Below are 23,929 nucleotides of genomic sequence, written 5' to 3'. Positions count from 1 at the left end.
GTATTGTCTGCCAAGCTGTAGGAAAAGAGCTACTTAGCAACTGGCGTTGATGTTGGCAGGTACAGCATACAGCACAGAGAGGGCATGGTTAGGCTAAAAACACTCAGCTGCTCTCCATGTCCTGAGTGAGATACTCAGACCAAACAAACAATACAGCTCTCAGTGTTTCAGTGTCCTCAAAGTTGGAGGGCTCAAGGCCAGTGTGGTATGGGCTTTCACCTAACACAGATGAGTCTGATGGGGAATAAAAAAGAACTGCAGACTCCGAGGACAGGCATCGCAGAAGTAAGATGAGAGATTAGGATGGCAGATCTAACAGGACTTCATACTGTATCCTATTTGGCTACTGGGGCTCAGCGAAGTCCAAGTTCACTCTTTCAACTCACGTTCTGGTTGTGCAGCTCATCTTTGTCCATATTTGCCCTCAGTAGTTCCTGTTTGAGCTGAAGGACAGATGTGTCCTGCTGAGTCAGCCTCTGCTGCAAGGCATCCTGGGGAGAAAGCACACTCACTACTATGCTCCCAACTCATTCGTCAGCTAGTTATTACTAATCCCCTTACTGCATATTCAGCACTAGTTCTGGTAAACTAGAAGACAAAAAGAGGGAGTTCCCTGGTGGCTGAGAGGTTAAGGATTCAGTGTTGTCACTGCTGTGGTTCGGGTTTGATCCCTGGCCCAGGAACTTCTGCAAGCCATGGGTGAGGCCGGGGCGGGGGGGGGGTGGGGAAGAGTACAGGGTCTTGCCAGGAGAAGGTGATGAGGGATTTTTCTAGCATCTAAAGGAAAACCCTGTCCATTTTCCCACCCAGCTGACTGAAACCTGATTTCCCCTCCACTCACTACTTGCCCCTACCCTGAGCTGCTGACAGCATGATGAGAGAGAGGGAGTGGCCTTGGGGATCAGACAGACTTAGACTCAAGTTACTCATCTACCACTTGTTTTGGGGTCCACGTGACCTTAGACCATGAACTCTCCTTCCTCCCTCCCTGGCTTTCTCCTCTACGTCTTGGGTCTATAACTACTCAATCTAGATGAGCTCTTTTTTCTTCTCCTTTTCTACCAAGTCCCCATTCCTAGAGGGCTGGGCCCCACTGCTGCCTGACACCCTGTTCTTATAGGAGCCCTGGAGTCATTTCCATCCTGCCTTCCAAAGCCTAGTCTGGACCAGGATTGAGAGTCTATTTCGATGCTCAGAACTGTTCTCAGACTGATGGTTCATCTTCCCAGCGTCGTAGGATCATACTAGCTTTAGGCTACCTTTCTCTCAGCACAGACTATCTTGATCCTACCAGGCCTAAGACAAGGTGGGTTGTACATACTTCTTTAAAGGGATCACCTATGACACCATCCTCCAACTGTGGTGACTTCAAATGGAACTAATGTGCTGCAAACCAGCAGATTTGCCCTGACTTTTCTCTCTTTACAGACTGCAAAGAAGTGGTGCAGCCTATGGAGAATGTGGGAGCTCATTCTGTATTTGTTTTTGTTTTTGTTTTTGCCACAATAGTTTCTTTTTTAATTTATTTTTTATTATTGTTATTTCATTCCTTATTATTATTGTCTTTGTTTAGGATGGCACCCTCAGCATATGGAGATTCCCAAGTTAGTGGTTGAATCAGAGCTGTAACCGTCAGCCTACGCCACAGCCACAGCAACGTGGGTTCCAAGCCGCATCTTCACCCTACACCACAGCCCATGGCAACGCCGGATTCTTAACCCACTGAGTGAGGCCAGGGATCGAACCTGCATCTTCAAGGATATTAGTCAGGTTTGTTTCTGCTGAGCAACAGCGGGAACTCAAGGAGCCCATTCTTTTTTTTTGTTTTGTTTTGTTTTTTTGTTTTTGTCTTTTTGCTCTTTTTGGGGCCGCTCCTGCAGCAATATGGAGGTTCCCAGGCTAGGGGTCAAATCGGAGCTGTAGCTGCCAGCCTATGCCAGAGCCACAGTAACTCGGGACCCGAGCCGAGTCTGCAACCTTCACCACAGCTCACGGCAACACCGGATCGTTAACCCACTGAGCAAGGGCAGGGACCGAACCCGCAACCTCATGGTTCCTAGTCAGATTCGTTAACAACTGCGCCACGATGGGCACTCGCAAGGAGCCCATTCTTAAACATGCTTTCTGCCATGACAACACATGGCAAGGTGGTCCAAGTCACCCTTGGCATTAGCAGTTCAGAGGGACATTTCCCAAAGTGTGCTCCACGGGATGCTAACAAGTGTCACATGGGAGAAAAACTGCTTCTGTGGTTAATATTCTAAACATTTTTTAGGCCAACCTCTTCACGACAGACCTTCTCTGGCCCTTTCATAAGCTGTCATTCACTCTGACTCTTCCAGCCTGTACAGCATTTCTCAAACTTATTGGAGCATGGAACATTATGTTTTCTGGAGTGTCTTAAAAGACTAAGGCTACAGAACATACTCTGGAAAATGCTGCTGAGTTACACCCTAGCCTAGCCCATGAATGGGCGTGTAGGGGAGGGGAGGAAAGCAGCAGCTTAACACATCTTTTTCCACTTCTATGTGTTCATTCAGTACATATACTCTCGCATGGGTGAAATGACACACATATGCAAAATTATTAGCTAGATCAGTGATTGTATTAACAAAAGACTGGAGATAACCCAGAAGACTATCAATAAGAACTGATTAAATAAATTATCATATAGCCATATACTGGAGCACTATGCAGCCATAAGAAAGACCTAGGGAGTTCCTGTTGTGGCACAGCAGAAACGAATCTGACTAGGAACCATGAGGTTGCAGGTTCAATCCCTGGCCTCCCTCAGTGGATTAAGGATCCAGCGTTGCCGTGAGCTGTGGTGTTGGTCGCAGACTTGGCTCGGATCCCATGTTGCTGTGGCTGTGGTGCAGGCCAGCAGCTATAGCTCCAATTAGACCCCTAGCCTGGGAACCTCCACATGCTGCAAGTGCGGCCCCAAAAAGCAAAAAAAAAAAGAAAGAAAGAAAAAAGACCTACTAGGAAGGTCTTTACATACAGAAACAGGATCATCTCTGATAAGATACATTGCTAAGTTAAAAAAGATCATGTCAAGTTGTATTTATAGCATACTGTTATTTGGGGGGAAATTATATACATACATATTTGGTGAAAACTTATAAGTTCCAGGAAAGAGAACAAGGTTGACTGGGAAGACAGGGCTGGAAGGCAGTCTTCTCAAGGATTATTTTTTGTTTCTTTTTAACTTTAAACCCTTTGAATGTTATTAGCTATTCAAAAACTAAGTAAATTATAATTTGTAACAATATATTCTTCTTTGGAGCAGAAGAAAACTGCCAAAAAACTGAAACTGAAGGAAAACTGTAAAAACGGATTGCTTTCACAAATAGAAACAATCAAGGTGGCGGAGGGAAGTGACAGCATCATGCATCATAACCACCAGAAATAAACCTCAGCAAAACAAAGGTACATTCCTTTGCCTGTCTCACTTCCAGCCACAAAGACCTCTCTTAACTCATGGCACTTAGCCTGTGAAAGGCCCCATCAGATGCACATAAGAAAAGAGTAGAGGACCCAGCCAGCCCCCCAGTACCCATTCTCACCCACAGACTGCTTTATCTTCTAGAGATGTGGGGTTTTTCGTTTTTTGTTTTTTAAGAGTTGAATGTCTTTATTTTTACCTTTATCCCCTGTAAGTTTCTGGCTTCTTGTTTATATTTCAGCAGCTCCTTCTGCAAACCAAATATAGTTATTAGATCAGATGGTAACGTCTGGGATGCTTCAGAAGCATTACCTCATTCTGTCAGTGTGAACACAAAACTCAGATAATCATTCCAAGAAAAATCCACCCTCTACTGAGACAGAAGGTGGGAGGCACATCTGGCCCACGGAACAGGAAAGGCTGAGCTGTAGAAACAAACAGGACCGCTTCTTCCCTGTGGCACCCAGGCTCAGCTGTCCAGCTGCCCAGGCTCAAAGGCCCTTGGACTTTCTTGCCAAGAAAGATACTACCCATTCCCACAGACTCTCCTGCCTGTACTTAGCAATCTTCACCGACAGTAAAACCTAATCACAATCATCCACATTCCTCTCCCTGAAATACATGATCATATCTTGACATGCCTGCCCCCAATTTCATGAAATAATTATCTTCACCTATTTTTTTCTTTTTTTCTTTTTTGTCTTTTGTTGTTGTTGTTGTTGCTATTTCTTGGGCCATTCCTGTGGCATATGGAGGTTCCCAGGCTAGGGGTTGAATCGGAGCTGTAGCCACCGGCCTACGCCAGAGCCACAGCAACGCGGGATCCGAGCCGCGTCTGCAACCTACACCACAGCTCATGGCAACGCCGGATCGTTAACCCACTGAGCAAGGGCAGGGACCGAACCCGCAACCTCATGGTTCCTAGTCGGATTCGTTAACCACTGTGCCATGATAGGAACTCCCTAGTTATCTTCGTTTTGAAGGCTGAGAAGTGTTAAGAGCTCTTCCGTTTTCCGAGAGGGTGTTGTTCTTTATGGACCAAACAAAACACACTTAGCCCAATAAAAAAATACTAAATAATTAACCCTCCCTTCCAAGAGATTAAACATATGTATATTTTTTACATATGTAGAATGTAATGTATGTGATTGTCACTAGGAAAAGAGATTTTAGAAGAGGAACACCAACAACTCAGACTCCACTCTCTTCTCTTCCTATGACATCCCATCAGGAATTTGGAATTAACACATCTAAAACGGGGATTCTTCACCTGAATTTCACAGATGGGCTCCAAAGTCATTCCAATCAAAACTCAAGTCCGTGAGTGGGTGTGCATGTGCTCATACATATTTCTGGGGAGAGGGTTAAAGGCTTTAGCCACATACTCAGGACTTCAAAAAAGCTAAGACCCAGAATTCTTGTTGTGGCTCAGCGGTTAATGAACCCAACTAGCCTCCAGGAGGACTCCGGTTTGATCCCTGGCCTTGCTCAGTGGGTTAATGCTCTGGTGTTGCTGTGAGCTGTGGTGTAGGCAGGTGGCTAAGGCTCTACTTTGACCCCTAGCCTGAGAACCTCCATATGCCATGAGTGTGGCCCTAAAAAGAGGAAGGAAAAAAAAATGCTAAGACCCAATGACCTAAAAGAATTCTAGAATGTATTCATTAAAAAAGACCATACTGGACTGTAGTTAATAAATGACATTGTACTGTACATTTGAAAGTTGCTAAAAAAGTGGTGACAGATTTTAACTATGCTTATTGTGATTATTTCGCTTTATATATATGTGTGTGTGTGTGTGTGTGTGTATACACATTCTCAAATCAATATTTTATATACCTGAAAGTAACATGTTACATCAATTATTTAAAAAACAACCATAATGGAGATCCCGTCATGGCACAACAGTTAATGAACCTGATCAGCATCTAGGAGGACTCAGGTTTGCTCCCTGGCCTCACTCAGTGGGTTAAGGATCTGGCGTTGCCACGAGCTGTGGTGTAGGTCACAGACTTGGCTCGGATCCTTCGTTGCTGTGGCCGTGGTGTAGGCCGGTAGCTGCAGCTCCAATTCGACCTCTAGCCTGGGAACGTCCATATGTCACGGGTGCGGCCCTAAAAAGAAAAAAAAAAAAAACCATGACCATATTGATATAAGATCTATCTTTTAATTCAAAAGGATAAACAATATGAAACATTTCAAACGTATGGAAAGGTATAAGCAGTAATGACACTGATGCCTATTACCACTGAGATTAAAAAAGTATTATTACCTTTCTGCCATATTTAGGACCTATCTTTCTCTTTCGATTAACGACATAATACAGATACAGCTAAACTCCTGAGCCTGTATCCCCTCCCTTCTCCCCATTACTGTCCTGAAGATGGTGTGTAACATTTCCATAATTTTTTCTCTAAGTGTAAAAATGTGTACTTCCTGACATACCTTTAGGTCCTGATTCTCCTCCATACTCTGATCTAGACGACTCTGGATTATAATCTGAATGTAAGGCAAAAAGACAGTTATGTACATATGCTGTAAGATTCAAAGGCTGTTCATTCAACAAATATTTATCGAGCAGTTACTAGATGCTAGGCCTGAACTGTGGCTACAAAGAACAGGAAAACAGTTCCTGCCCTCTAGTGGACACATACGGCCAGGGTGGTACAAGCAGATGAATGTGGATGAAGTTTAGAATGCGTTATATGTGTGTGATGGAGAGGGGGCTGGGTGAGAGGCAAGAGAAATGGCCAGAGATGAAGCCAGAGAGGAAAATGGAGCAGGATCATAACGGCCAGTAAAGGCAACAGAGGCACTGATGAAAAGTTCCAGGCAAAGGAATGATAAAATCAAGTTTGCCTTGAGGTAAATTATTCTTGCTCTTTTATAGAAAATGAATTAAGGGTTCCCACTGTGGCTCAGTGGTAACAAACCTGACTAGTATCCATGAGGTTCCAGGTTCAATCCCTGGCCTCACTCAGTGGGTTAAGGATCCGGCATTGCTGTGAGCTGTGGTGTATGTCACAGATGTGGCTTGGATCCTGCATTGCTGTGGCTGTGGGGTAGGCTGGCAGCTGTAGCTCCAATTTGACCCCTAGCCTGGGAACCTCTACATGCCGTGGGTATGGCTCTAAACACACACACACACACACACACAAAGAAATTAAAAGTGAATTAGAGGAAGACAGGTAAGGAATCAAGAAAACCCAGTGAGAAGGCCACCAGAACAGTGGATGAAGGCCTGAACTGGGGTTGTGGCTGTGAGGATGGAGAGACTTGCATGAAGATGTTTAAAAAGTAAACTGGTAATCTCCAAAATTTATAAACACCTTCTGCAGCTCCATACCAAAAAAACAAACAACCCCATCAAAAAATGGGCAGAAGATCTAAACAGTTCTCCAAAGAAGACATACAGATGGCCAAAAACATGAAAAGATGTTCAACATCACTCATTATTAGAGAAATGCAAATCAAAACCACTATGAGGTACCACCTTACACCGACCAGAATGGCCATCATCAAAAAGTCTACGGGAGTTCCCATCATGGCTCAGTGGTTAACGAATCCGACTAGGAATCATGAGGTTTCGGGTTCGATCCCTGGCCTTGCTCAGTGGGTTAAGGATCCGGCGTTGCTGTGAGCTGTGGTGTAGGTCACAGACGTGGCTCGGATCCCCACGTTGCTGTGGCTGTGGCAAAGGCCAGTGGCTCCGATTGGACCCCTAGCCTGGGAACCTCCATATGCCGAGGGAGCAGCCCTAGAAAAGGCATGAAGACAGAAGAAAAAAAAAAAAAGTCTACAAACAGTAAGTGCTGGAGAGGGTGTGGGGAAAAAGGAACCCTAGTACACTGTTGGTGGGATTGTAAATTGGTGCAACCACTGTGGAAAACAGTATGGAGATTCCTCAGAAAACTAAAAATAGAACTACCATTTGATCCAGCAATCCCACTCCTGGGCATCTATCCAGAGAAAACCACAACTTGAAAAGACACATGTACTCCGATGTTCACTGCAACACTCTTTTCAATAGCCAAGACACGGAAACAACCTAAATGTCCATCGACAGAAGAGTGGATCAAGAAGATGTGGTACATGTACACAATGGAATATTACTCAGCCATTAAAAAGAATGAAATACCAGCATTTTTAGCAACAAGGATGGACCTAGAAATTATCATGCTAAGTGAAGTCAGCCATACAATGAGACACCAACATCAAATGCTTTCACTGACATGTGGAATCTGAAAAAAGGACAGACTGAACTTCTTTGCAGAGCAGATGCTGACTCACAGACATTGAAAAACTTATGGTCTCTGGAGGAGACAGTTTGGGGGGTGGGGGATATGCTTGGGCTGTGGGATGGAAATCCTGTGAAATTAGATTGTTATGATCATTATTAAAAAAAGATAAAATAAAATAAAATGTTTAACCTGTAAAAAAATAAAAAGTAAACTGGCAAAATTTGGTGACTAATCAACATAGAGAGAATGGTCACAAAGGATTCAAGGATAGGATTCAGATTTCTTTTGGTTATTTGGGTATATGGACAGTGGTTAAAAAAAAAACAAAAAAACCAGAATCTGGATTTCCCATTTTGGTTCAGTGGTAATGAACCCAACTAGTATCCATGAGGATACGGGCTCAATCCCTGGCCTTGTTCAGTGGGTTAAGGATCCCGAGTTGCTGTGGCTGTGGTGTAGGTTGGCAGCTGTAGCTCCCATTAGACCCCTAGCCTGGGAACCTCCATATGCCGCAGCTGCAGCCTTAAAAAGCAAAACAAAAAAAAAAAAAGAAAGAAAGAAAGAAATGCAGAACTCCAGGGAGAGCTGAGCTGGAATAAATATTTGAGAGACAACATATGAGACAGATGGTAAATGAGTGAAGCCAAGGGAGAAAATCCTACCCAGCTGAATGAACAAGACAGAAAAGGGCCCAGAGTGGAAGCATGAGGGGCAGCACCATTTAAGGCACAGGCAGAAAGACAGAAGCTTCAAAGGGGACCTGAGTGTAAAGTCAGGGTCTGAGGTCTGGGTCTGAGGTCTGGTGTGTCATTCACCCGCCTCTGGCTCTTTGACACAGTGCACAATAAATATTTGTGGAAGGAAGGAGGCATCCAAAATACATGAGGAAAACCAGGAGAGGTGAAATCAGGGAAGAGGGCATTTTAAGAAGGTGTAAAGAGCGTCAAATACTAAAAATAAATCAGACACACAAACCAGATCATTCAGTGTCCAGTCACAAAAGAAGGAGCTTACCAGCTGTTCCTCGGGATTGACTCCTGGTTCACAGAGGGCCAAGGGTCTCTCCTGTTCATCTTCGGGTAAAGATCCATTGAGCAGTAAGGCCTGAAAAACCAAAGGCAGAAAGACACTTCACTCCCATTAGACGCCTAAGTCTAAAGCTGGACTTGGTAAGCTCATCCCCAAATGAAAGCGCAACTGGGCTTCCTTTAGAAATCTAATTTGGGGAGTTCCCGTTGTGGCACAACAGAAACGGTCTGACTAGGAACTATGAGGTTGTAGGTTCGATCCCTGGCCTCACTCAGTGGGTTAAGGATCCGACATTGCCGTGGCCTGTGGTGTAGATAATAGACGCGGCTTGTATCCGGCGTTGCTGTGGCTGTGGTGTAGGCCGGCAACTGTAGCTCTGATTAGACCCCTAGCCTGGAAACCTCCGTATGCCGTGAGTGCGGCCCTAAAAATACAAAAAAAGAAAAAAAAGAAATCTTTCTAATTTTGGACTCTTAAGTACCTCCAATTGCTCATCTCAGACTTATCTGGAATACCTTTTGTCCAGCCCAAGCTCTATGCCTCTTTCATCTCTCTCTGGACGCACCTGAATCCTCTGCTCCAAGCTTCCTTGGCCCCAGAAAACAATTCTAAAAATAAACCTTCCTTTCAGAAGTGATATTTCAAACCAGGGATATTAAAACTGAATTTTACCAGTTGGAAAGTGAACTAAAAACAGCACAGATGGAGTTCCCGTCGTGGTGCAGTGGTTAATGAATCCGACTAGGAACCATGAGGTTGCAGGTTCGGTCTCTGCCCTTGCTCAGTGGGTTAACCATCCGGGTTGCCGTGAGCTGTGGTGTAGGTTGCAGACACGGCTCGGATCCGGCTTTGCTGTGGCTCTGGCGTAGGCCGGTGGCTACAGCTCTGATTCGACCCCTAGCCTGGGAACCTCCATATGCCGCGGGAGCAGCCCAAGAAATGGCAAAAAGACAAAAAAAACAAAACAAAACAACAAAAAAAAACCAGCACAGAATTATCCTGGCTTAGAAAAGTTTTGTTGTTGTTGGGGTTTTTTGTTTGTTTGTTTGTTTGCTTTTTAGGGCCATACCCATGGCATACGGAGGTTCCCAGGCTCAGGGTCTAATCAGAGCTATAGCTGACGGCCTACACCACAGCCACAGCAACGCCAGATACGAGCTGCGTCTACTATCTCCACCACCGCTCACGGCAATGTCGGATCCTTAACCCACTGAGTGAGGCCAAGGATCAAACCTGCATCCTCATGGATACTAGTCAAGTTCGTAACTCACTAAGCCATAAGGGGAACTCCAATAATTCAGCATTTTCAATCCCCAAGGCAACCTGATAGAATAAGGAAGAAAACCTATTTGCAGAGATGTCCTCATTCATTTCAACGCCTCACAGCAGGCTTTGTTTTCACTAGAAATGGGTGGAAAGGGTGCAGATCTACCCTGAAGCTAAGGAGGCTCAAACCTCAAGGTCCCTCCCAGGGTCCTCTACATAACACTGCAGTCACAATCGACAATCTTATTTTATTTTATTTTTTTGTCTTTTTGCCATTTCTAGGGCCACTTCTGTGGCATGTGGAGGTTCCCACGCCAGGGATCTAATCGGAGCTGTAGCCACCAGCCTACACTACAGCCACAGCAACGCAGGATCCAAGCCTCATCTGCAACCTACACCACAGCTCATGGCAACGCCAGATCCTTAACCCACTGAGCGAGGCCAGGGATCGAACCGAAACCTCATGGTTCCTAGTGGGATTTGTTAACCACTGAACCACGATAGGAACTCCGGCAATCTTAATCTTTTTTTTTTTTTTTATTTTCCCACTGTACAGCAAGGGGGTCAGGTTATCCTTACATGTATACATTACATTTTCCCCCCAGACAATCTTAATCTTAAAGAGGCCTCATAAATGGTATACTTTAGGACTCACACAACTTGAATCTAATCGTAGAGGTAGACATTATGAGACCTATGAGGCTCAGTGAAAGACTTAAAAATCTATGGCAATTTTCTGTCACAATTTTTTCACCATCTAATCCGAAGAGAACAGAAGTTCTGTGTCAATAAATATAACAGATTATATCACAATTCTTGGTATATAAAAACATTTTCTTTTGGGGGGTGCATACCCGCAGCATGTGGAAGTTCCTAGGCCAGGGATGGAACCCACACCGCAACAGTGACCCACCCCATAGCAGTGACAATGCCAGATCCCTCACCTGCTTTGCCACAAGAGGACGCCTATAAAAACATTTTAAAATCCACTGGTTGGTCTACAAAGCGTTAATTATTAATAAAATTTTGGAGTTCTCTAGCAGCACAGTAGGTTAAGGGTCCAGTGTTGTCACTGCTGTGGGTCGGGTCACTGCTATGGTGTGGGTTTGATCCCTGGCCTAGGAACTTCCACATGCTGCAGGAGGGGCAAAAAAATTTTTTAAAAATTAAAAAAATAGGAGTTTCCATCATGGCTCAGTGGAAACGAATCTGACTAGTATCCATGAGGACGCAGGTTCCATCTCCGGCCTTGCTCACTGGGTTAAGGATCCAGCATTGCTGCGAGCTGTGGTGTATGTTTCAGATGCGGCTTGGACCTGGCATTGCTGTGGCTGTGGTGTAGGCCGGTGGCTACAGCTCCAACTCGATCCCTAGCCTGGGAACCTCCATAGGCCGCGGGTATGGCCCTAAAAAGACAAAAAAAAAATTAATTAAAAAAAAACAACAATCAATCGAATTTGGTTATCCCATGGATTTCTGTGGAACAAGGTAAAAAAATGTAAGAAGCCACAAGGCCACAGGGAGCTACACTACAGAAATACCGACTATGAGGGCAAAGTGTTCACCAGGCTCTAATAAAGGCCACTAACAAGGAGGAAACCCTGGACATGGCTCAGAATGCAATTTGTTCACCACTGAAAGAGTTAAGAAATCCAGTGGATGCTGTGAGCCCCATTGTATTCTGTAATGGAACTGAATTCTCATTGTGATCATGTGGCTGTGAACTCAAACCCCTCTGTTTGCAGGGAATATCAGGATGCTGACTTTCTGCCTGTTGATTCTCTTCTTTTTCTGTCTCATCTGCCACTGGATTTCTCCCAGGTTGAAAACATGCAAACCAAACGGAAAACCAAACTGAAGGAGATCTAGTTCATATAATGATAATCCTGGGAAAAACCTGGTTGAGTGTAATCCCAAAGTTCTCCGGGCTTTAATCCTTCCTATTAAAGGACAGCGCGCGCGCACACACACACACACACAACACACACACACACACACACACACACACACACAAAACCATTCCATTAGTTAAACCATTCCTTAATGGAGTGACAGCAAAGGGAACTAAAAGTCAGACATTTAAAAATACAGAGCCAATGGGGGAAGATCAACAATTCTGCTTGGGAATGTTTGGACAGTAAACATCCCTCCAACCCCTTCAGTTCCTTCGGCATACATTATGCAAATGGTTTAACCAAAGCACCAATCCCCCTTTTTTTTTCTTTAGGAGCCCTTTGTGTCCCCACCCTGTTGCTGCTGGCTAGGAGCATGCCCTTCACCGCCTGCCGGCTGCCAGAGCCACTCACATAATGTGGGCTTTGTTTACGTGTCCATAAATATTTGACAATTCAGAAGCAGTGCAGTTCCCAGCACAAACAGAAAGAAATACTCCTAGGCAATTTCAGGGTCATCGGAACACTACAAGGGCTCCCCCAAACAGGACAGATACACAAAGACAGAGGACTGGGGGGTCATTCAGGGTAGGGACTAAGTCAAGTGGGTCAGTTGGCCTCTGGGGGGAGATTTGCTGGCACCAAAGGTATAGGAAAAACTGAAGGGCCTTGTTGCTCAAGGCAAACCTCTTCTACCTGATCCTTATGCCTCGGCTTTCACTTATAAAAGCAGTAAGAGTGAGCTAAATCCCTTAGCTAGACACAGGCGAGACCCATAGCACTAGTGGCCTTTACAGCCTTTCTGCTTCTGGTGAATTTCTAGGAGAAAATCCTGACTCTTCACAATGTCATTCCCCAGTGAAAACTGCCATTGCAGGTCCTTGGCTGCAGACAGTGGAGAAACCCACCTACGAAGCAGAAAGCCAGAGTCAAGGTTCGGTCAGGGTCGATATGGCCCCCAGGCTTACAGAACTCCTAACAGCTGTGCTGTAAACAAGAGTCCATGAAGTCGACCTGCGCCTACTCACATGGAAGGACTTTGCTTCTCATACTCTACCACCTCTATCTAAACTCCCCATTCCAATGTCATAAACTGAGACTGTTTTCTTTCAACTGCTCCTAGTGACTTAAAAACAATAACCAATTGGTACACCCAAGACAAACTACAAAAGCTACCTGTAATCCCGATATCATTTTCTTGGCTTCCTCCATTTCTTTTTCCAAATGTTCTTGTTGTTCCAATAGCTGTTCCTCCCATGAAGTCTCCAGATAGGTCCCGGGGCTGCCTGGTCGCCAGTCCCGGGATAACGGTGAATCTATCTCTTCTGCAAGAGGAAAGGAGGGAGTACAGCTCATGTTGAAGAAAACTGAGTTTCTGGCAAAAAGCATTCACAGTCCGCTGCCTTCACAGGTTCAGGTCACCTGCTTTCTGAACGGGCCCTCACTGCACAAACTGGACTCGTCACCAGGTGGCGTTTTGAGACAGAAAGAACTGGCCCTTAACTCGGACCCCAGGCAGCAAGGCTTACTCCTCCGGGCAGATCTATCCTCTTTAGAACCTTAGGCAAGCAGTAAGACTCCCTTCCTGGGAATCTTGCTATGGGCCAGATTTTACTCTTAAGTCTCTAGAACTGGCCTACCCAGAGCTTGATCCTGCAGCTACAAAGGCGGAAGCTGTCAGAAACAAAGAAAATAAAATTCCCGTTGGTTGCTCTGGAGCTTGAGAGGGGAGACCTCAAGTCAAATTCCTTTGACTATTTTGTGGTCACGACTGAAGCCCGTTCACACATAACACTGTGTGAGCCACAAGGGAAACAAACCAGTAAAAGCACACTTGTACAAATTGTTTTCACCTCTCTCTCTCTTTCTGGTTTTATTTTCCTATCTTTACAGTCTCTTTGCTCTGATTTCATTCATAAGGATGAATATAAGTCTAATCCCTCTGGGTTGTTGTGCGATTAAATGAGGTAACCTCTGTGCAGGGCCCGGTGGTGCCTGGCAAGCACTCAGTAAATGCCCCCTCCTCCCTCCCCAGGGTACCAGGAGTTTCTGACTCAGTAACAAGACTGACTTTTTGGTACTAATGCCAGGGCTAGATGGGGAGTGGAAACAGGAAGAACCGAATTCCAGTTTTCCTTCCGGGGGCTTCAGTTTCATTATATCCCTTATAGGCAAATAAAACTCTAAATCATGTGCTTTGCTTCTTCCATGCTTTCCTCTGTGTTTATATAAGAAAAAGGAGACCAGTTGAGACGAAGGAAGAAGTCTAAACAAAGGGAACTCTTTGTGGTCCTTTCTGTTGCCCTTATACCAAACATGATGCAGACCTGCTTTCTCCTGGATGTTCTAGCTTCTACTATATATTCATGGCCCCAATTTAAGCTAGGAAAGCACTGAAATTATTTGTATAACACAGACATAATGAAAACTGTTTACTTGAGTTGGCTTCTGGCCATTCCAAAGTCATCTCCTAATTCACAGGCGGCATCTGGGGAACAGCCTGTCTATGCTGCTTCCGGACACTGTCCGCTAGAATATCAGAAGGGACCATCCGTGAGAAGATACTACAGTCACTGGCTCCAAAGCATTACCGCCCTCGAGAGTGGACCCTGCATGCTCAGACTATGAGGGGAGAAGGTCAGGGAGCTTACATGTAGACAGTCAGGACCCCCACACTCATCTAGCTGAGGGCTGTTCCTTAAGCCAACAGAGGCAGGCTGAGCAACAGTACCTGTTCTGTTCTCTATTCCTTCAGAGGGAATGATCACGAAATCTGCCTTCTCCTCCGACTGGGTTATAATGGATTCACTCTTCGCACTGTGGATAGGACTGGGGGAAGTCAGGCTACGACCAAAGAAAAAAGAAGAGAAACAATTTATTGGTAAGAGTTGTCTAGAAACCGACATTCCTAATTTATCCCAGAGACGTGTTCTTATTAATCTAACTCCTATTGTCTAAGATCGTGCCTGGCCCATGGCAAGAACAAATATTTGTTGAATGAATGATGAACTTGTTAAATGAATGAACCACCCAGTCCCAGAATGTCTTTTCCACAAAGAGGCTGCCTTTAAGCCTAATGCATGGAGAGAGTTATCAGAAGGATGGATAATCCAGCGTTTTAAAGAGCTCCAAGTTTTTATTACTTCCCACCACCACCACCTCTTCCACCTTCATCCCGGGACCCAAGTTCAGAGACTGATGTAGTATGTGTTTTAGTAGCTTTGGAGGCCAGAAAGAAAATCTATTTCCAATACAGTGATCTTTCACAGACACGTGCAATACCAGCAGAATAATCATGGCAGATCAGCCCAGGGCTGATCCCAAAGGAAGGGATGCTATGGAGGCTGCCTCAGGGAGAAACTGCTGGAATGTGGACCGTGCCGGGCTGGGCAAAGGGACAACAATATATCAGCAGAGCTAGGACAGGATACAGAAAAGAGTAATGTGTCAAAAGGGGAAAATACCTGCTAGAGGATGGTAAAGGTTTACTTGATTTACTGCCATTAAAGAGTTACTCCTATTTCTGCCACACTATTTTCAAACTGCCATCAGAAACCCTGCAACAATGTTTAAATTCCAACCCTTTAATTTCCTGCAGTTCTCATCGTGGCTCAGTGATAACAAACCCAACTCGGATCCATGAGGACAAGGGTTTGATCTCTAGCCTCTCTCAGGGGGTTAAGGATCCAGTGTTGCCGTGAGCTGTGGTGTACGTCGCAGATGCGGCTCAGATCCCTCATTACTGTGGCTGTAGTAGGCCAGCAGCTGCAGCTCTGACTGGACACCTAGCCTGGGAACTTCCATATGCCATAGGTGCGGTCCTAAAAGGCAAAAAAAATTTTTTTTTAATTTTTTTGTCTTTTTGCCTTTTCTAGGCCCACTCCCGAGGCATATGGAGGTTCCCAGGCTAGGGGTCTAATTGGAGCTGTTGCCACCGGCCTACACCAGAGCCACAGCAACACAGGATCCGAGCCCAATCTGCCACCTACACCACAGCTCACGGCAACGCCGGATCCTTAACCCACTAAGCAAGGCCAAGGATCAAACCCGCAACCTCATGGTTCCTAGTCAGATTCATTCCCACTGAGCCACGATGGGAACTCCAAAAAATTCTTTAAAAATTAAAAAAAGTAATAAAGTAGTCACTTCCAATTGATTTATTAAAAAAAAAATTCCCAGTATAACTACAAGCCTTGGAAGGAACTGTTTGGATTTTTAAGGGAGCAGAATTTTAAATTGCCAGAAGCAAATCTACAGGACACGATAGAAATGTGAGGCTGATGCTTCCATCCGAAGAGGCATTTTTCTTTGCCCTGCACCTTGAGAACATCAGCGCTGCAACAATCTCAGGGGTTGTGGGGTCCACAGGCCCAGCCCCCAGTCAGGAATTCTTTCCAAATCCATCACCCAGACAACAGTGAAAGTGTCTTGGATTCACTGACCCACTTAATGTGCCCCTGAAGTCTCCCAGGCTAATCCTCACAGCCACGATCAGGAGTTAACATTTCATTTTCCTAGAAACCACTGAAGACAAGAGCCGAGCACAGTGGAGGTAGCCAGAGAGTCCAGAAATCCTTGAAGCAGTCTAAGGACTCGTGTCTCAACCGCCCCATTGTCCAGAGTTTTGGGCTTTAGTGGGAATGACCTCAACTAGTATTACAGTCTCATCCTTATTAGCATCACAGAAAGAAATTTAGTTTTCTGCTGCTTCTTCTTTTTTTTTTTTTTTTTTTTTTTTTTTTTTAGGGCTGCACTCACAACATAGGCAAATTCCCAGGCTAGGGGTGGAATTAGAGCTGCAGCTGCTGGCCTACGCCACAGCAGTGCACGATCCAAGCTGCATCTGCAACCTACACCACAGCTCAGAGCAACGCCGGATCCTTAACCCACTGAGCAAGGCCAGGGATCGAACCCACATTCTCATAGATACTAGTCAGATTCGTTTCTGCTGCACCATAGCCAGAACTCCCTTTTGCTTTTTCAAATAAAAGAAAGTTGCTTAACTGTATCTATAGATCTACAACCCAAACAGGCAAGAGGGGTGGAGAGAGGCAAGACGCGGTATTTAGAAAAGGTAATTGTTTTACAGAACTCTCTTAACCATCTTTACCACTTAGGCAATCTGACTGCCGGGCCAACATGAATTAGTTGCTGGAAAAGCACTAGTCTAAGGGTACTAAGTCATTTATAGGAAGAACAGATTTATGACTATTCAGCCTTCAGCATCCCCCTTCTTATAGAAATGAGGCTTCAAGTGCAGAAATTTCGAGGCCTGCACCAGCTGCTCCTCTTTGGGAGCTGATAAGACAACACTTCCTCAGCTGACAAGGTGCTGCAGCTGACATGCTCCCCTGCCTGCACTGGCTGGACCACAGTGGGTACGTGTGAGACGAAGGGGGTGGGGGCGGGAGGAGTGGTGTGAACCTAGGATTCGGGGAAAACTGCTTTCCCAAAAGCAGAGACGCATGCTCAGTTCCACCAGCTCCCCCCTAAGTGAGCTGTCTCCCATATAAGGGCAGGAGGCGGATGTCTGCTATCCAGCCCCACTGGGGGAGTGGCAGAGCAGCCAAAGGAAAACAACATTTCTCTTTCTTGAATTGGGGCTGCCAGTGTGTGAGGCCACAGAGAGGGAGAACCATGAAACTAACTGGCCAAGTCAAAGAAATAAATAAATAAAGCATCTGAGGAAGAAAAATCCTGAGGCACATGTCAGAGCGGGCACCTCACCACCTCCTCAAGGGGAACCTTGCAGATGAGGATGGTCCCCTAAATCCTCTGCCTCCAGTCAGACAAAAGTATTTTCATACTAATTAATTGTATGATATAGGCTCTCCCTGATTGGCTTAAAACCCCTGTATTATAGACAAGTAATTCCTTACTTGCTATTGTAATCCTCTCTCAAGTCTTGGGAACAATTGATTACAAATCAGGTCTGACTGATACATTCTTAATTCCCCCAGTGCTAACATCTCTCCAATCTCAATTTCTCAGGCAAGCCATCTCCCAGAAAAGATACCTCCAAATTAGAGTGAAATCAGTTTTTTTAAATGTGTAGTGGGCCATAGGAGTTGTTTCCCCCTTAAGTGTCTCCTTCAGCAGAGATAAGATGGGGTCAAGCGCCCTCCTTCCCCTATGCTGTTGCAGCTTCCTAAACCCACTGTATTTTATAGTGATAATCCCAGGCCAGCAGCCTGTTCTCCCCAGTATAGCAACCCACCGATTCCCGCCTCAGTCTCTGGCCAACAGCATCCTCCGGTCCCAGCCCTGCTCCCATCCCACCCATGCCCCCCACCTCCAAAGCCGAAGTGGCTTCAGCTCACCATTTGACTTGAGTCCCTCCCATGGTCCCCCTCGTGGCTCCGGCTTCAGCAAGTCGGATTCCCTGGGTGAAGTGGGAGGCTGAGAGTCACAGCGCTCCCAAATTCGGGCATGTCTTCCCAAGCCGGGGCCCGCAGAACGACTCCAAGGGGAGGCCAACTACTAAAGCCGCTTGCCCCGCGGCCAGGGGACCGGAGGGAGGACAGAGAGGCACGCGTCTCGGCCCCAGGGACAGAGATGCTCCCAGGTCGGAGGCGCGCTGTCCCGGCAGCTCAGACACTGCAGCAGCCCGGCCTCGGCGGAAGCCGCCTCCCCTCGCAGGCTGCCTGTCCCTGGCAGCGGCATCGTGGTCTCCGCGGCGGCGCGGCTCCGGGCGTGCCCCCTGGCGCAGGCATCTCAACCCATCTCCGACCCCCCGGAGAAACGCTGCCCGCGGCTCCGGCTGAGTGGTCGAGTCCCGGGAGAGCAGCAAGCGGGCGCCGATCCCACCTCCGCACCGCCTCCCCGGTCCCGCCCTCCCGCTGCCCTCCCCCGCTTCCCAGGCTGTCACACGCGGCCAGGCAGCGCCGGGCTCGGACCCAGGCGGGCACTCCGCCCGCCGATCGAGCTCGGTACAGAGCTGGGGCGGGGCGGCGGGGCCCAATGGGAGCCCCCGGCGGGGCAGGGGAGGGGCCGCCCGGTGGCAGAATCCCGGGATGGCTCTGTGGTCCTTGTTCCGAGAAGCCCAGGAGTGAAAGCGGTGCCTTCTCTCCTCTGACCCCTGCCTGCGTGGACACGAGCTCGGGGGTGGGTCTAACCTGGCTCCTCGCGGGAGGGGTTTCCCCGGAAACCCGCTGAACGCCTGTCTCCCCACAGATACCCCTAGGGCGTTGCATGTGTTTTTTCCCAATTGAGGCTCATTTTGCTAGGCTACTGTGAGACGCTGGCCCGAGGTCCACACCACAGGTCTGCGAAGCAACAGGCGAGCAGTCGGGCAGGGCTTCGCAAGGGCGTCTCTCAAGGAGCAGGGGAAGGAGATCAGACATAGAGGCTATCTTTCCTACCTCTGCGCCAACCCCGTTCTGAGTCACATCCAGAGGGTCTCCTGGCCTTCGTGGGTCACTGAGCCCTTAGGTGGCCACCCCCGAATGGACACCCCTCCCCACCCCGAGAGGCAGAATGTGCCAGAACCTTCTAGGTCGCAGTATGCTGACTGAACATCCTAAAGAGGTGAGGGAGAGGGAGAAGAAAACCAAATCAGGAAGGAGAGGAGGGATGCAAACTATTCTCTGACCCCTCTCCTAGAAAACTGTCACTGTCACCCAACTGCAGCCCAATTTCCAATGGCCCCTAATTCACCATGTCTCATATCCCTACCTCCAGTCTGAGTTCTGCCAGAGAGGAAGGAAGCAGGTGCTCCCAGGAAGGAAGAAATCCAGACTTTTTTTTTTTTTTCCTCTCAAATCTGGCAGGCACTATCAGGCACAGAAGAGTAAGAGGCCTGAAGCCATGCAGGAAGCAATAGATCTCATTATACAAGGAAATATCCTTCGGTTCTAGTCTAAGTGATAGTCCAAACAGCAAGCAACAAAGAAATGGTTTAGATTTTCAGTAAAAGCACACCTCTTGCTTAATGGGCACAAGGTTTCCTTATGGATGATGAAAATGGTTTCTAACTAGAAGGAGGTAATGATTGCACAATGTTATGAAAGTTCTAAATACCAATGATTTGTACTTTTTTAAAAAATGCTTTTTAGGGCCGCACCTGCAGCATATGGAAGTTCCAGGGCTAGGGGTCGAATCAGAGCTGCATGCCAGCCTACACCACAGCCACAGCAACACAGGATCCAAGCCAGGTCTGAGACCTACACCACAGCTGATGGCAACGCCGGATCCCTACACCGAGCAAGGCCAGGGATGGAACCTGCATCCTTATGGATACTAGTTGGGTTCGTAACCCACTAAGTCACAAAGGGAACTCCAGTGTTTTTTAAAACAATTAACGGTTACTTTTATGCTATGTGAATTTTATAAATTAAAAAAACACATCTACTAAATGTGAAAATTAAGGTTGAGAAGATTATCAGTATATTAAAATGTTGGAAAGAATTCCATGTGACCTCAACAAATTAGAAAATGAACCATCAAACTAAGATGGAATTTCATGAGGAAAAGAAATAGGAGGAAGAAAACACATAAAATATATACATATAAGACAAAGAACAATTAGGCTTAACTAGAACAGGCTAAGCTGGGTTGGGTGAGAAGAAAAAAGGTCATAAGAGCATAAATTAAATATGATTCAGCAATGAAATTAAGTTAGTAAATGAGCTAACATCATCTGGGGATGTGTTTACAGCAGCATGATTTACATGAGCCAGGAAAGTAGCCTTTTTCTGCCACTATAGTTGGCATTGATCAGGCTTTTATTAGAGCACTGTGTCCTGTTTTGGTCTCTGCACTTGGCTCTAAGGGATACAGGCAGCCTTTTAGCTAGAGTCACACACATCGTTAGCCCACTCAGATGTGTAGTAATCTGCCACAATTCCCAGCTTTATAAATGAAAGCTGGGAGCATTCTTAATGCTCTAAAACAGCTCTGCTCATTTGCTCTTGCTATGAGCCGAATACAGCCTTCTGAGGCCATAACTTAAGAGTTAGATTCAGACACAAAGACAGTGCGATGGAACTGGCACTGTCAGCTGATATGCAAATATCAGAACTGAGGGGCCGGGCCCTGACAGGTCCCAGCCATGCCCCCAAGTGGACACAGCTAAGCACTGGTGCTGGTATGCGGGAGATTCACAAACATCCCAACCTCTCCTCCTGCCAGCACAAAACCACAAGGCAGTGCTGAGGGCTACCCTTTTAAAGCCAAACATAAACCAAGGGAAAGAGAACAGTGCCTTATTGCCCGTGGCATTGCTACTTGAAGCCGACAACCCCGAGAATCCCCCTGAAGCAGCTTTCAGCTATGATTGTACGGTGAAGAATCCGAGCCCCAGTTACCTGGAGCAGCTGGACTCGGACGGGGATCTTTGCTGCCCCTCATACTGCTGCACCAGGGCTCGCACGCTCCAGCACGGATTCTCGATCTCCTCATCCACGCTGCTGTTCCTAGAGGCAGAGGGCAGCAGCAAAAGAGAGGGTGTCAGTCCTTCAGGTCAAGCCAACAAGTACTGCTAGATGCCACTCTGGGAGCACGACGGGGAAAAAGATGAAAAAGGCAAAGCTCCTGCCTGAAGGACACTTGAAACCTTATCAGCAAGGCAGTCACAGAAACCACAAATTTCACCAATCTCTGCAACACCTCAGGGTTGTATTCCCTCTCAGCAGACACACAACCCAAAAAGTGTTTCCTGCCTTGACTCTCCCAGACAGCTGGCCTTTAGGAAACACACCAGGGAGAGAATCAGGGACGAACCAGGATGTTGCTCCCATGTATCTCCCAGGGCAGAAAACACCCTGTGCCAAAGGCATATGTTTAAAACTCTGGGCACGAGAGGAAAAATTACATTTATAATTCCTTTACTTGCTGCTAAAGGCAAAATAAACATCTCCAAAAGAAAGGACTTCTTTTCTTTTTTTTTTTGGCTGCATCCGTGGCTTGGGAAAGTTCCCAGGCCAGCGATGGAACCCACACCACAGCAGTGACCTGACTGCTGCAGTGACAACTCTGGATCCTTAACCTGCTGCACCACAAGGAAACTCCAGAAAGGGCTTTTTTTTTTTTTCTCTTTTCGAGCACCCTCTCCACCCTCCACTCTGTGCTCCTTTCTGTCATGTGGACTGTTTAGGTGATATTTCCAACTACTGCACTATAGCATTGAAGGGAAGAAAGATCAGAAAAGGTGAATTTCCACCCTTACCTCTGTCTATATCGAAAGACATCCCGTCCTGACCGTGACATGTCATGACACACATCAGCCAGAGCGGCAGCTGCTCCCTGGGCCACAGCAGTGGCACAATGTGGCTGGTGACTCTGCAGAGGGGCTCCGGCATCCCGTCCTTGGCTCACTGTCCTGCTGGAGCCAGGTTTGAAATGAGCTGCCAGGGCCAGGACCAGCCTCATGATAGACTTCAGGTTGCCTTCCACAATATCTGAGGGCCAGAACAGACGACAGGTCCCATTAGGGGGACAGAGAGCTGAAGAATCCTTCTGTTATGATGTATTTGCCAGTGAACAGGTAAACAGGTAGTCAAACTCTCTTATCCTCACAAAGCTGGGTTCAACAGGGAAACGGAAGATTTCAAAGCAATTATAGGAGATCCCGTTGTGGCTCAGTGGATTAAGAACCCGACATAGTGTCCGTGAATATGCAGGTTTGATCCCCGGTATCACTCAGTGGGTTAAGGATCCAGTGTTGCCACAAGCTGCAGTGTAGGTCGCAGACACAGCTGGGATCCCACGATGATGTGGCTGTGGTGTAGACCGGCAGCTGCAGCTCCAATTTGAACCCGAGCCCAGGAACTTCCATATGCTGCAGTCCAGCCAAAAAAAAAAGAAAAAAGAAAACACAGAAAGAAAGAAAAAGCAATTACAACAAAGTATGATAATGTATCACAGGGGAAGTACAGGAAGCACAAGATTCTTTGGGAACTCAGAGGAGAAGCATCTTGTCTCGTCTAGAGGGCTCAGGGAAGGATTCCAGAGGAAGTGAATTCTAAACTGAAACTTGATTGTCCAGTAGTGGTTCATCACATGAAGGAAGAGAAGGAAAAGAATATTCCAAGAAGAGGGAACAGCAGGCATGATGAGGTGAGAGAACATGACACACCAAGCTGTGCCGTTCAGTATGGGAGCCTCTAGCCATGTGCAGCTATTATGCATTTAACGTGGAGCTGTAGGCTGAACTGAAATGTGCTGTAAGAGTGGGCCTTACTCAGCACACGCACAAAAACAGAATAAAAATTCTCACTAGACTTAGTACAGAAAATAGAAGGCAAAATATCTCACAAAAAGTTTATACTGATTACATGTTGAGCTGATAATATTTTGGATACATGGGATTAAATAAATAAATAATATATGTGCATGTATAAATATGTATATATATTTTCTGTCTTTTTTTTAAGGCCGCACCTGTGGCATATGGAGGTTCCCAGGTTAGGGGTCAAATCGGAGCTGTAGCTGGTGGTCTACACCACAGCAACAGCAATGCTGGATCCGAGCCGCATCTGCAACCTACTCCACAACTCACGGCAATACTGGATCCTTAACCCACGGAGCAAGGCCAGGGATCAAATCTGCATCCTCATGGATGCCAGTCAGATTCATTTCCACTGAGCCACAACAGGAACTCTCATAAATTATTAAAATTAATTTCACCCATTTCTTTTTCTTACTGTTTTTGGTTTTTGTTTTTATTTTTTAGGGCTGCACTCGCAGCATATAGAGGTTCCCAGGCTAGGGGTCAAATTGGAGCTGTAGCTGCTGGTGTACACCACAGCCACAGCAATGCTGGATCCGAGCCTTCACTGTGACCTACACCATAGCTGATGGCAACACCGGATCCTTAACCGACTGAGCAAGGTCAGGAACTGAACCTTTGTCCTCAGGGATGCTAGTCAGATTTGTTTCTGCTGAGCCACGATGGGACCTCCTTTTTTTTTTTTTTTACTGTGGCTATTAGAAACATTCAAGTCACAATGGGATTCACATTATATTTCTATGGCACACACTCTGGAAGAGGAATGGAAAGCAGTTCAGCATAGCCGGAGCTGAGAGTGAGGGGGAGAGGGTGGAAGATGAAGGGTAGG

The 23,929-nt window shown here is 46.5% G+C and overlaps 1 protein-coding gene across 11 annotated transcripts in view; it reads right to left on the bottom strand.

Annotated features, from left to right (window-relative positions):
- DIXDC1 (DIX domain containing 1) overlaps positions 1-23,929 on the bottom strand; it is a 78,745-nt gene that overhangs the window by 19,406 nt on the left and 35,410 nt on the right. For 6 of the 11 annotated variants that reach the window (XR_014815229.1, XM_084976016.1, XM_084976017.1 and 3 more), the window contains 8 exons: positions 22,039-22,270; positions 21,179-21,286; positions 14,605-14,717; positions 13,050-13,198; positions 8,701-8,790; positions 5,891-5,944; positions 3,648-3,698; positions 387-491 (listed from right to left, as the gene is read on the bottom strand). Coding sequence is in view for 6 of the 11 variants with exons in the window: in XM_084976016.1 (XP_084832142.1) it covers positions 387-491; positions 3,648-3,698; positions 5,891-5,944; positions 8,701-8,790; positions 13,050-13,198; positions 14,605-14,717; positions 21,179-21,286; positions 22,039-22,270 (902 nt within the window). In the remaining 5 variants the exon portion in view is untranslated. Of the gene's footprint in view, positions 1-386; positions 1,900-2,942; positions 3,699-5,890; positions 5,945-8,700; positions 8,791-13,049; positions 13,199-14,604; positions 14,718-18,193; positions 18,650-21,178; positions 21,287-22,038; positions 22,271-23,929 lie in introns of those variants that run through there. The other 5 variants (XR_014815233.1, XR_014815232.1, XR_014815230.1 and 2 more) reach the window with 5 other exon arrangements.

Source organism: Sus scrofa, chromosome 9 (genome assembly GCF_054392235.1).
Source record: "Sus scrofa isolate SSC_HxYL_T2T_F1_AM1 chromosome 9, Sscrofa_HxYL_maternal_Yorkshire_Landrace_v2.0, whole genome shotgun sequence".
Classification (NCBI taxonomy): Eukaryota; Metazoa; Chordata; class Mammalia; order Artiodactyla; family Suidae; genus Sus; species Sus scrofa.
Note: the sequence above shows the minus strand (reverse complement) of the source record. Positions and strands in the feature narration are given on the sequence as shown.